The sequence below is a fragment of the Coregonus lavaretus genome (genome assembly GCF_964263955.1).
Source record: "Coregonus lavaretus genome assembly, chromosome: 1".
NCBI classification, from domain to species: domain Eukaryota; kingdom Metazoa; phylum Chordata; class Actinopteri; order Salmoniformes; family Salmonidae; genus Coregonus; species Coregonus lavaretus.
In genome coordinates, this window is record NC_139988.1 from 51105854 (window position 1) to 51119409 (window position 13556).

Here is a 13556-nt window from a genome sequence, read left to right on the forward strand (position 1 = left end):
TTACAGAATAAATACTGTATGAAATGCATAAGCATGGTAGCAATTGAAAGGGAACAGTTTGGAGATTATGGGAAAATTATTAGACCAAAGTTGAGGACACAACAGTTCACCAGACACAAGGCTGAATCCAAACGTTTCACTGTTGATTTTATGTGCATTTTACATTTACTGTACTATCATTTGTTGATAACAAAATCTTAAAATACTCTGGATACATTCAGTAACATGATAAGACTATTTCTGGAAAATGTGGGATAGGTGCAACACAAAAAATTCTAAGGGTTTGAGTGCGAGGACTAAACTGGTGTACATTGTGTCAACGTTTATGACCACTATGTTTGATGTACAGTTACAAGTACAGTTATTTCAGTGCACTGTTATGACTCAAAGAAGAGTCTAACTATAAAAGGCTTTTTTGAGCTCTCCTAGTTGTGCTGTTTAGGAACTAGAGCAAGCACACTTGTACTTGGGTCAGGTGGGCATCATTTGAAAAGTTGTTCTATTGTCAACAGGACTTAGCTAAGTTATAAAATACGATCTTACAGTGTTAGGCTTTCACAAGGCAATTCAGAGAAACAGATCATAATTTTGGTGTGCGTAGAAAGGAATCATGAGTGCATTCAGGTGCGTGTTCCGTGGCAAACTTGCTTCACAATAGCTAAACGGGCTCATTCTGTTCAGAACAACCCAGGGTATGACGCCATGTCATCTTGTAACTGTACATGTAACAAACATAAACGTTGACACAGTATATGACATGAGTTTTATGATATGGAAATGTGAAGGGCAACTTCTTGTCGCGTGCGGTTCTCAAGTTCAGAATAGCTGTCAGTCAAAACCTGTGAAGCGCAGAGCCTGAGCTCTAACTTCATTAATAGCATGTTACTGTACAGCCACCACGTTCCAATTTAGGTGCTTATCAGTGCCCAAATCTGCAATTTTCAACCCGGGTACGAGTGTGAAGGGCTACCATTATGCAACAACACACTAGTCACACACTCTATGCTGTGGTTTAATGAAAGCCTAGTTGCGTAAGGGAGTCTCTGAATACTAAAGCAGTAGCTAGCTGTGTGGAATAGCAGGGTTTCACAACACAAAGAGCAACAGGGGGAGGGTACAATTGAGCCGACGTAAATAACATGGTCTATGAATGGAGGTGTATGACTCTGATACTTTATCCTCAATGTTAGCCTTGGACACAAAATTATAGGATCACAAAATGACAGGTCAAGTGTATAATGTTTTCTGAAGTTATGAATCACTATCTAGCCCAGGGCTCTCCAACCCCATTCCTGGAGAGCTACCCTCCTGTAGGTTTTCGATCCAACCCCAGTTGTAACTAACCTGATTGAGCTTTTCAACCAGCTAATTATTAGAATCCGGTGCGCTAAATTAGGGTTGGAGCGAAAACCTACAGGACGGTAGCTCTCGGGGGAACAGGGTTGGAGAGCCCTGATCTAGCCTAACCCCCAGACATACACCATTGATCTCACCCTCTGCTCTCTCTCTCCCCTCCTCAGATGCACCCCTTATCGACCGGGAGGAGCTGTTTGTGCAGAAGCTGCGGCAGTGCTGTGTGCTCTTTGACTTTGTCACAGACCCCCTAAGCGACCTGAAGTACAAGGAGGTGAAGCGTGCCGGTCTGAATGAGATGGTGGAGTACATCACGCACAACCGCGATGTGGTCACAGAGTCCATCTACCCCGAGGGTGTCATCATGGTAAGAAGAGAACACACACACAAACTCAAGACAACATGCATGCAGTCACAAGTGCATTCGTAAAGTATTCAGACCCCTGGACTTTTTCCACATTTTGTTACGTTACAGCCTTATTCTAAAATGGATTAAATAGTTTTTCCCCCTCCTCAATCTACACACAATACCCCATAATGACAAAGCAAAAACAGGTTTTTAGTAATGTTTCAGATTTACATAAGTATTCAGACCCTTTACTCAGTACTTTGTTGATTACAGCCTCAAGTCTTCTTGGGTATGACGCTACAAGCTTGGCACACCTGTATTTGGGGAGTTTCTCCCATTCTTCTCTGCAGATCCTCATGCTCTGTCAGGTTGGATGGGGAGGGTCGCTGCACAGCTATTTTTAGGTCTCTCCAGAGATGTTTGATCGGGGTAAGTCTGGGCTCTGGCTGGGCCACGCAAGGACATTCAGAGACTTGTCCCGAAGCCACTCCTGCATTGTCTTAGCTTTGTGCTTAGGGTCGTTGTCCTGTTGGAAGGTGAACCTTTGCCCCAGTCTGAGGTCCTTAGCGCTCTGAAGCAGGTTTTCATCAAGGATCTCTCTGTACTTTTCTCTGTTCATCTTTCCCTCGATCCTGACTAGACTCCCAGTCCCTGCCGCTGAAAAACATCCCCACAGCATGATACTGCCACCACCATGCTTCACCATAGGGATAGTGCCAGGTTTCCTCCAGACGTGACGCTTGGCATTCAGGCCAAATAGTTCAATTTTGGTTTCATCAGACCAGAGAATCTTGTTTCTCATGGTGCCTTTTGGCAAACTCCAAGCGGGCTGTCATGTGCCTTTTAGTGAGGAGTGGCTTCCGTCTGGCCACTTTACCATAAAGGCCTGATTGGTGGAGTGTTGCAGAGATGGTTGTTCTTCTGGAAGGTTCTTCCATCTCCACAGAATAACTTTGGAGCTCTGTCAGAGTGACCATCGGGTTCTTGGTTACCTCCCTGACCAAGGTCCTTCTTCCCCGATTGCTCAGTTTGGCCGGGTGGCCAGCTCTAGGAAGATTCTTGGGGATCTTCAATGCTGCAGAAATGTTTTGGTACCCTTCCCCAAATCTGTGCCTCGACACAATCCAGTCTCGGAGCTCTACGGACAATTCCTTTGACCTCATGGCTTGGTATTTGCTCTGACATGCACTGTCAACTGTGGGACCTTATATAGACAGGTGTGTGTCTTTCCAAATCATGTCCAATCACTTGAATTTACCACAGGTGGACTCCAATCAAGTTGTAGAAACATCTCAAGGATGATCAATGGAAACAGGATGCACCTGAGCTCAATTTCGAGTCTCATAGCAAAGGGTCTGAATACTAATGTAAATAAGGTATTTCTGTTTTTTGTTTTTAATACATTTGTAAAAAATTCTAAAAACCAGTTTTCACTTTGTCATTATGGGGTATTGTGTGTAGATTGATGAGGAAAAAATGAATTTAATCCATTTTAGAATAAGCTTGTAACGTAACAAAATGTGGAAAAAGGGAAGAATACTTTCCGAATGGACTGTACACTCTGACACAGTGTGGAAGGGCCAACATTTAATCACATGTTGTGGGTGTAAACATGCTGTCACCTCAGCATGCCACATCCTGACTCTGTAATGACACATGCCTGGCCTCGCTCAGGATTCCACCCAGCACAGTAGGGGGAGAGAATCGGCATCAAACCCTTGAGGAGCTTCCAAAGTTCATTATTTATTTAGGTGATGAGTCAGATCGAGCCAAATCCCTCTGGAAGCCTTTAAGCCCGGCGTCTCTCCCTCTCTCCTCCCCCTGTCATACACTCTCCCTCTCCTCTGAGTTACACCTACCCTCTCTCCTCCCTCCTGGATTATTCTTTCCTACCTCCTTCCTGGGGTATTTTCTCCTACCTCCTGGGGTATTGTCCCTCCTTCTCTGAAGTACTCTCTCCCTCTCTCCTCCCTCCTTCCCCTTGTAGTTCTCTTTCCCCCCCCCGGGGAATTCTCTCCCTCTCTGCTTGTGACAAATGTTTTGTGCTTTGCTCAACAAGTAATAAGTGTGCACTGGGGAATTATCAATTATCCATCACAAATCATGGCCCATACACCTGCTCTTCCTTTCAGCATCTCTAAATTGTTGGCAATGCCCAACAACACTGGCCTTTTGTATATCTTTCACCTTCTTCCTCTCTTTCTTTGTCCTACATTCTCTCTCTCGCCATCGTACTGTACATCTTCTGCTTTTCCGTCGTCCATCACTTTCCCTCTTTCACACCAACCACCTCCTGCTCCCTTTCATCTTGCTGCTGTCGTCTCTCCCAGTGTGAGTGTTCTGGAATGATGCTGAGGTGCAGCTCTGGAGCTGTGGAGCCAGGCAGGCTATTTCCAGCCTCTCTCTTTCCTCAGTGCCAGAGGGGCTCTGTGCGGCGGCAGCCTCAGGCCCAGACAGGAAGTAGGTGCTGGGGAAGCGTTGCTTTTTGTCAGCTGCAAGGATGCTGGCAGAAGGATGCTGCTCAGCTGCAGCTCTCCCAGTGGCAGTGTTAGCGGGGCTAACCTAAACAGCCTTTAAACAGAGTTAGCAGGGTTACCTCAAAACAGCCCTTACCAGGGCCTTTCTCAGTGGTAGGCAGAGGCCAGGGCACACTTGGGTCCTCTCTCAACACCACCTGTTTGTCAAATGATTTGTGCTCTGATCTAATGAATGTCATTCCTTTTGTGTGGTATCAGATTATCAGATGGATTGTGCTGTGTTTTCCTGAAATGTACAATCGGATGGTAGCTTTAGCATTGTTGATTGTTGCCATGTTGTCTGACACCTCTCATCTGCCCTGTTCAGTTTTCAATCAACCTGTTTAGGACCCTACCACCATCCTCCAACCCCACGGGGGCTGAGTTTGACCCAGAAGAGGACGAGCCCACACTGGAGGCTGCTTGGCCACACCTACAGGTAACGTGTTTTTTTTCTTACATTTGGAATTTAGACTAGGAAAAGTTATTTCCATGCAGTATTGACACCCTCATATCACATCAACCTTTTTTTCTTCTTCTCTCCAGCTGGTGTATGAATTCTTCTTACGATTCCTGGAGTCCCCTGATTTCCAGCCAAATGTCGCAAAAAAATACATTGACCAAAAGTTTGTACTGTCTGTAAGTATCCCTCTGGGTACAACACAAACTGTGTTCCCTGTAACTGCTGAGCTGTTGAAATATCTAACCCTTTACACTCGTGGGACTTGACCTATGTGGATAGGGCTAAATTGAAATTCTTACAAAATAAATATGAAATGCATAAACATTGGTAGCAATTGAAAGGGAACAGTTTGGAGATTATGGGACAATTATTAGACCAAAGTTGAGGACACAACAGGGAATCCAAAAATTACACTGTTGATTTCATGTGCATTTTACATTTACTGCACTTTTTGCCGCATTTGTTGATAACAAAATCTGAAAATTCTCTGGATACATTCAGTAACATGATAAGAATATTCCTAGAAATAATGACAAGGCTTTGAGTGAGAGGACTAACTGGTGTCTCCAAGTGGCCACGCACCTCTCCAATGTGTGCACATTTCCTAAGCAATTTCAATGCACTTTTATGACTCAAAGAAGAGTCTTCAACTATAAGGTGCTTTTTTGAGCTCTCCTAGCTGTGCCGTTGAGGAACTAGAGCAAACACACTTGTAGTTGTTTTGTTTGGAACACAACCCTGCGTCCCGCCATCATATAATTACTGTTGTTGCTTACGTAATCCAAAAACGGCAATTGTATTTCTCACATGCGCCGAATACCTTACAGTGAAATGCTTACTTACAAGACCTAACCAACAATGCAGTTTTAAGAGAAATAAGTAATAAGTAAAAAATAGATAAGTAAAAAATAAAAGCAGTAAAATAACAGTAGCGAGGCTATATACAGGGGGTACCGGTACAGAGTCAATGTGTGGGGGCACCGGTTAGTCGAGGTAATTGCGGTAATATGTACATGTAGGTATAGTTAAAGTGACTATGCATAGATAGTAAACACAGTAGCAGCAGCGTAAAAGAGGGGGTGGGGGGGACAAAATGCAAATAGTCCAGGTAGCCATTTGATTAGCTGTTCAGGAGTCTTATGGCTTGGGGGTAGAAGCTATTAAGAAGCCTTTTGGACCTAGACTTGGCGCTCCGGTACCGCTTGGCGTGCGGTAGCAGAGAGAACAGTCTATGACTAGGGTGGCAGGAGTCTTTGACAATTTAAGAAGCCTTTTGGACCTAGACTTGGCGCTCCGGTACTGCTTGGCGTGCGGTAGCAGAGAGAACAGTCTATGACTAGGATGGCAGGAGTCTTTGACAATTTTTAGGGCCTTCCTCTGACACCGCCTGGTATAGAGGTCCTGGATGGCAGGAAGCTTGGCCCCAGTGATGTACTGGGCCATACGCACTACCCTCTGTAGTGCCTTGCGGTCGGAGGCCGAGCAGTTGCCATACCAGGCAGTGATGCAACCAGTCAGGATGCTCTCGATGGTGCAGCTGTAGAACTTTCTGAGGATCTGCCAAATCTTTTCAGTCTCCTGAGGGGTAATAGGCTTTGTCGTGCCCTCTTCACGACTGTCTTGGTGTGTTTGGACCATTATAGTTTGTTGGTGATGTGGACACCAAGGAACTTGAAACTATCAACCTGCTCCACTACAGCCCCGTCGATGAGAATGGGGGCGTGCTAGGTCCTCTTCTTTTTCCTGTAGTCCACAATCATCTCCTTTGTCTTGATTACGTTGAGAGAGAGGTTGTTATCCTGGCACCACACGACCAGGTCTCTGACCTCCTCCCTATAGGCTGTCTCATCGTTGTTGGTGATCAGGCCTACCACTGTTGTGTCGTCGGCAAACTTAATGATGGTGTTGGAGTCGTGCCTAGCCATGCTTGTTCTATTGCCAACATGACTAGATCTTACAGTGGTAGGCTTTCAAAATGCAATTCAGAGAAACAGATTGTAATTTTGGTGCGCATAGAAATAAGTAATGAGTGCATTCAGGTGTGTGTTCTGCAGCATATTTCCTTCACAATAGACAAACAGGCTCATTCTGTTCAGAACAACTCAGGGTATGACGCCATGTCATCTTGTAACTGTACATCAAGCATAGTCATCAAAAACATTATGACATGAGTTTTATGATATGGAAATGTGAAGTGCACATTTGGCTAGCTTGTATGACATCAAAGCGGTATTTATTATAATCCTCAACGTCTCATCTTTCAAAATACATCGAGTCATCTTAACTTACAGCATTTCCCTCACTCAGACAACCATTTTTTTTGTAAAAGTTGTCCAATTAGCAGGAGGGATGGGAACTTCTTGTCGCGTGCGGCGCTCATGTTCAGAACGGCTGTCAGTCAAAACGAATACAGCGAGAGCCTGAGCTCTGATGTCATTTATAGCATGTTACTGTACAGCCACTGCGTTCAAATTTAGGCGCTAATCAGTGCCTAAATCTGCCATTTTCAACCCGTATACGGGTACAAGTGTAAAGGACTACGTGGCAATATGTGTAATATCCAGGTGCTCAGGCAGTCAGGAATGATGCTGTTTAAGTGTGCGTATCAAATCAAATCAAATCAAATTTTATTGGTCATATACACATATTTAGCAGATGTTATTGCGGTGTAGGGAAATGCTTGTGCAGTAGTATCTAATTCACAACAATACACACATCTAAAAGTAAAAGAACGGAATTAAGAAATATATAAATATTAGGATGAGCAATGTCGGAGTGGCATTGACTAAAATACAGTAGAATAGAATACAGTATATACATAAGAAATGAGTAAAGCAGTATGTAAACATTATTAAAGTGACTAGTGTTCATTATTAAAGTGACCAGTGATTCCATGTCTGTATATAGGGCAGCAGCCTCTAAGGTGCAGGGTTGAGTAACTGGGTGGTAGCCGCCTAGTGATGTGGGTGTACTCAAACCTTGGCCAGCTTCTGTCTCCTTCCCACACAGTAGAGAGTCATGAGAGCTGAGAGGGAATTAGCAGGGACCACTCTTCTCCATCTGACCACATGATGCTTCCCATCCACCGCTGCTGGGAATGAATATTAATAAGGACTTGAGTCAGCCTACTCACTTTCTGAGTACTGTCCTGGGCTCCAAACACACATTGCTTTGCATTATGTTATGGGGAAACCCAGCCGCTATGAAATCACATAGCAATCTAATTTTGTTTTCACCGCACCACTTGATACTGTGTGCTACATTGTCTTGAACACTTCAGTGTGTTGGTCAATAAAAGCTTTGTGTTTGTCTGATGATGAGTATTTTCTACCTTTGCCTGATTGAAGTATTTTAGCTTCTACAATTGCAAGTGTCACATTGCATCTTTTGTATTGAATACAGTGCTAGTTTCTTGAATACCTATGCATTGATGTTTGACATGATCATGCCACCCCCTTCCTCCTCACAGCTCCTGGAGCTGTTTGACAGTGAAGACCCCAGGGAGCGGGACTTCCTGAAGACCATCCTCCACAGGATCTACGGCAAGTTCCTTGGCCTCCGGGCCTACATCCGCAGACAGATCAACAACATATTCTACAGGTGAGATATGGATTTTACACCTCCTTGTACACCAGGTATGTCGGTCCGTAGAAATAGAATTACAGGTACACTCAATGTGGCTGGCGGTCCACCTAACACAGGACACTGACTTGTTTGGGGGGATGCCTGTTCTAGGTATTCTATTTCAATGTGTCTGTCTTGCAAGCAGCTGCATAGCTCGCCGTTGAAATCTATTCAGAGTTTGATGGAGAGAGTCTATCAGTTCTTGGGAGAATAGATATGTAACTGCAACAAAGAAGAACTGCAAGGTTGTCAAATGTTGATGTATGTAGAAAGTAATTTGTCAGTATATCTGTTATCTGTGCCATGTAATTTAGTTGACCTTAGCCTGGTCTCATGTTGCAGGTTTATATATGAAACCGAGCATCACAATGGAATCGCCGAGCTCTTAGAAATCTTAGGAAGGTGAGTGTACTATCCCGTCAACACATAATCTCTTTTTTTTTATTTTTTTTATATTAATCTAAAACAAGTCTTCCCTTATCCCCAGCATAATCAACGGCTTTGCCCTGCCATTGAAAGAGGAGCACAAAATGTTCTTGATCCGAGTGCTGCTGCCGCTTCACAAAGTGAAGTCACTCAGCGTCTACCACCCACAGGTACCATAGTGCTCTGAAAGGGCCCCCTCACACAGTGTGAGGGTCAGACATGACACTCTTATATCAGCTCCTGCTGAAATGCTCTCACTCACTCTCTCTCCACAGCTGGCGTATTGCGTCGTGCAGTTCTTGGAAAAGGACAGCAGTCTAACTGAACCAGTGAGTTTGGCGTGTCTTCAAATGGGAATTGTCAGCCAAAGGTCCTTAGCTGGGCAATATATGGTTTTATACAGAGTGAATGTTAATTTTGTGTAAATGATTTGACCCCCAGGTGATCATGGGCCTGCTGAAGTTCTGGCCTAAGACCCACAGCCCGAAAGAGGTGATGTTCCTCAACGAGCTGGAGGAGATCCTGGACGTCATCGAGCCGTCTGAGTTCGTCAAGGTCATGGAGCCACTGTTCAGACAGCTGGCCAAGTGTGTGTCCAGTCCACATTTCCAGGTACACTACACCTGCCTCATGCTCACTCACACTGCTGTGTTTACTCATTCAGCTTCACTGACCCAAACATAACAGAATATGGCATTGCCTTCAGGAAGGAAAAATAACATCACGCCAGTTTAAAGTAATTTGTCTTAGAATCAAGTGCGATATTTTGTCATGAACAGAGTGAACAAGCACTGGAACTATACAGTACCCACAATGGAAGATGACTGCCTTGGTAGATTACAAGCGTATTGTCTCTGATGGCTTCCTTTGTTGTGTGCTCAAGGTGGCAGAGAGGGCGCTGTACTACTGGAACAATGAGTACATCATGAGTCTGATCAGTGACAACGCAGCCAAGATCCTCCCCATCATGTTCCCTGCTCTCTACAAGAACTCCAAGAGCCACTGGAACAAGTATGACCCCTGCATCCAAGTCAATTAAAAGATCAATGCTCCTGCTAAACTGATGTGCCTCCAAAACAAGCCTGGCGATTATAACCCTGGTTGCCATAGCTGGGTTCGCATTTGAGAGAAGAAATCAATTAATTGTTGTAATGGAAGAACAGACAATGCACTTTGTGCAGAAATATTTTTCTCCTCCTAAAAATGGGATACTGGATCCTTTTGAATATAATCCATAAAAAAATGGATGTACAGCACTCTCTGAAAGATGCATTTCAATGATTAATTGTATGTTAACCTGCACATATTGCATTGTGTTAAATGCCCTTCCTATGTCTAGGACAATCCATGGGCTGATCTACAACGCCCTGAAGCTTTTCATGGAGATGAACCAGAAGCTGTTTGATGACTGCACCCAGCAGTACAAGGCTGAGAAACAGAAGTGAGTCCACTGGGCATGCTCAGAGAGGACATCTGCATGGTCCTCTATTAAATCAGCATCTTCCCTTTATTCCCTTGTAGAACTATTGATCCTCTCCCTCAAAGCACAGTAAAATGCCAAGCTAGATAATTTCCTGGTTGGCTCCAACTCAAAGTTGTTTTTGTTGCTGATGTGTTTTCAGAGAGAAGTACAAGCTGAAGGAGCGTGAGGAGGTCTGGCACAAGATTGAGGAGCTGGCTAAGCATAACCCTCAGGTGATCCTCACTGCAGGTTGCCAAAAACACCACAACCCCATCCCCATGCATTATGGAACATTCACATCACGCTGTTCCAGGGAGTAGGCTCAGGAAATTAGACTATGCTATTTATTTCCACATTAGACATTTGTAGATGGACACTGCATAATTGGATTTGACTTGCTTTTTAAAAAGTGTATTGTATGTAATATCAAATGAATGGTCCCTAGCAACACACTTCCTGTCTATTATCCTGATTCTGCAAATACATCCCATAATATCATTGTCGCCAGGAGCAACGGAAAGGGAGAGAAAATAATTATGTTGCTATGGTTGTGTGTGATTGTCTGTAGAGCAAGAGGTGGAGGTGGGGATTTTGGGGTTTTAAACAGGGTCATGCTTTAATTAATTAGACTTTATAAAGTCCTTTTTGTTCCAGATACATCTAATTATCATCATTGATCATCTCTTGTGACTGATTCCCATCTCCAAGGGCTCAGGCACAAAGAGCTGAAGTTTTAATTAAGAGGAATTGTGCTTCCATGAATGTAGCCAATATATGGGTGTGTGTCGGTAGCTATGTTTCCATTAACTTGTCCAGTGATTATTTATTTTGGTCGACATTTTAGAAAGTTTGCATAGAAAATAGATGCGACAATTGCCTGCTACGGTGCGTTTCCATGTAACTGTCTTGTGTCAATTAAAAACAGCTGGATGTAATGACGTCACACCCAAAAAAGAAAATCAGCAAAAACCCAGATTTTCTAATACCAAATTGTAGTTGAAATGTTTCCATTATCCATTTAGGCAAATTGCGCATTAATAAATTGGCGACAGCCCTCCCACCAATCTGTTTCATGTCAGGTAGCCTGCAAAAGCCAGCATGGATATAATGCAAGAATGTACTAATATTTGCCATATTCTAATAATTCTCATGTGCCAATGTATCGCCACGGTCCGTGCCATGGTGAGACTTGCATTCCTGTAGATCTGAAATAATTAAATGGTGAAACTTGCATCCAGCCAACCAGAAAAGTAAGGCGAAGCAATTCGGGCATTCTTGAAAGTCAAGGCAATCGTTGTCCGGCAAAGAAACATCATTTTTATAGTTGAAGTATAGATTTAGTAAGAAGTAGGCATTTAGAAAATAAATGTGGAGTGGAGCTTTATAGTCACGTGCTGACATGCCCTGTGAACTTTCAACATTATTCAGCAATCATCATTTATTTGAATAACACTGTTTCCATCATTTGTCGCAATAAAGAACATTTGACTAAAATAAAATCCACCCCTTTCGAACAGATTAAAAACAACAACTGATAGAACATTTCTCCGATAGCTGCTGTTTGCATTACACGTCGCAGTGTTTTTGTTGTTGTTGCGACATTGTGTTTGTCAAATGAACCTGGGTCAATGGAAACCTGCCTAGTGTCTGACTGTGAGAGAGGAAATATCTGTCTTTTAACCTATGCTTTATCTGCAGGTTACCAAACTCCGACCTGGTCTCCACCCACAAGAAGAGGTTTGCTTCTTTTCTTACTGAATTCAATGGGCTATCTGACATTGATCTTGGTACATTCGTGGGTGTGTTTCACAGTCGGTATCCAGACCAGATCCAACTAATTTGTTTCTATCTGTAATTTTCCAGTACATGATGTACAATGAGAGTCCGGGAGGGGTGCCCTTGTACTCCATGGAGACGGAGACGCCCACTGCTGAGGACATTCAACTGTTGAAGAAGACTGTCGAGACAGAGGCCACACAGGTACAACTACCAGCACACTTAGAGGTACACCACGCTGTCTACATACGTCCACCTGCAGGCTGTTTTTCCAGCCTAGTAACTTCCTAACACACCTACTTACTAATCAATGAATCGTCAAGGCCTTCATTTGTTGAATCACAGATATGTACTCACACCCCCCGTAACACATACAGTACGCCCTGCAGGCTGTTGTTCCAGCCTAGTATTAATACACCTACCAACCAATCAATGAATCAAGAAAAAACAACACTGTTTTGTTTATTTCTTTTTCTTTTTGTCTTTCTACGTTTTTAAAGTTGTAAACGAATGCTTCATCCAACTCGTGTCAGTTTCAGAATTCACCAGACCCTGTCTGTCCATTTGAGAAGTTTCATTGCTGTATTGGATATGTATTGGATATGGATATAATATGAACTTCGTTCTACGTATATTCTTCCATAGGGGATGAAGGACATCAAGAAAGACAAGGTGTTGATGCGGCGGAAGTCGGAGCTGCCGCAGGACGTGTACACTATAAAAGCCCTGGAGCAGCACAAGCGAGCAGAGGAGTACCTGACGGCAAACGAGGAGGCCCTCTGACAAGGGAACAGTGGCACCCTCCATGCCTAACTCCCCCCAACCCCCCCCCCCCCCCTCCTGTATGTCTCTCATCCAAACAATCGCCTGCTGTACATCTGACAGCCCCCTCTTCGCCTCCGCTCCTCAACCCCCACCACCCCTCCATCTCTGCCGGAGAGCCCCATCTGCAGAAAACCAGGGCCATCACAGAGTTAGACAAGAACACACACACTCCTATACGCACACATAGAAACATACAGATATGCACACAGACCTACAATTGTTCCAACTTCCAAATACTCACACATACTTGACTACAGTGGGCCGATCGTTAGGTTGCACGAGGACAACCATAATACAACAGTAGTATTAAGTGTAAGCATCCGTGAAGCATGTTTCTTTGTTATTGTTTCTGTTTCCTTTCGGATTGGTTTTGGTTGTCCTCATGTTCCTCCCTCCCACTGTGATCTGCTGTGCTAAAAGAGAACGACCAAGCATTACCTATAGAGGGCAGTAGAGTGAGTGGTCGTCCCGCTAGCTTGTCTGTAGTGAGGGTTATCTGATTGGTTTGGTGGATGATAGGGCCATGCTCTAGTCCAGCTGGACGTCTAGTGGAAGTAGTGGTTCTGCTCGGTAAAAAAAAACCTAGCTGTCAGTTCATGTGCAGGGAACATAGTACATTTTGGGGAAGCCAAGTCTGGGACACAAAGCTTACAAGGCAAAGCAATTAAATGAAATGAGAGCACTAGGAATCAAGATGGCTGCCTTTATCTTAATTTAATGATTTGCTGTATGTCAGTCTCTTCCATTAAACTGTTTTTCTCA

At 43.9% G+C, this 13556-nt stretch overlaps 1 protein-coding gene across 2 annotated transcripts in view; it reads left to right on the forward strand.

Moving 5' to 3' along the window:
* The window catches only part of LOC311150248 (serine/threonine-protein phosphatase 2A 56 kDa regulatory subunit delta isoform-like), a 49661-nt gene extending 36105 nt beyond the window's left edge, over nt 1-13556 (forward strand). The window contains exons 4-17 of one of the 2 annotated variants that reach the window (XM_084187625.1): nt 1521-1720; nt 4547-4657; nt 4765-4857; nt 8151-8281; nt 8648-8707; nt 8793-8901; nt 9007-9060; nt 9173-9343; nt 9615-9742; nt 10071-10172; nt 10354-10426; nt 11892-11930; nt 12057-12197; nt 12615-13556. In XM_084187625.1, coding sequence (XP_084043751.1) covers nt 1521-1720; nt 4547-4657; nt 4765-4857; nt 8151-8281; nt 8648-8707; nt 8793-8901; nt 9007-9060; nt 9173-9343; nt 9615-9742; nt 10071-10172; nt 10354-10426; nt 11892-11930; nt 12057-12197; nt 12615-12752 — 1550 coding nt within the window. In that variant the 3' untranslated portion in view covers nt 12753-13556. The remainder of the gene's footprint in view (nt 1-1520; nt 1721-4546; nt 4658-4764; nt 4858-8150; nt 8282-8647; nt 8708-8792; nt 8902-9006; nt 9061-9172; nt 9344-9614; nt 9743-10070; nt 10173-10353; nt 10427-11891; nt 11931-12056; nt 12198-12614) is intronic. The other variant, XM_084187626.1, reaches the window with a different exon arrangement.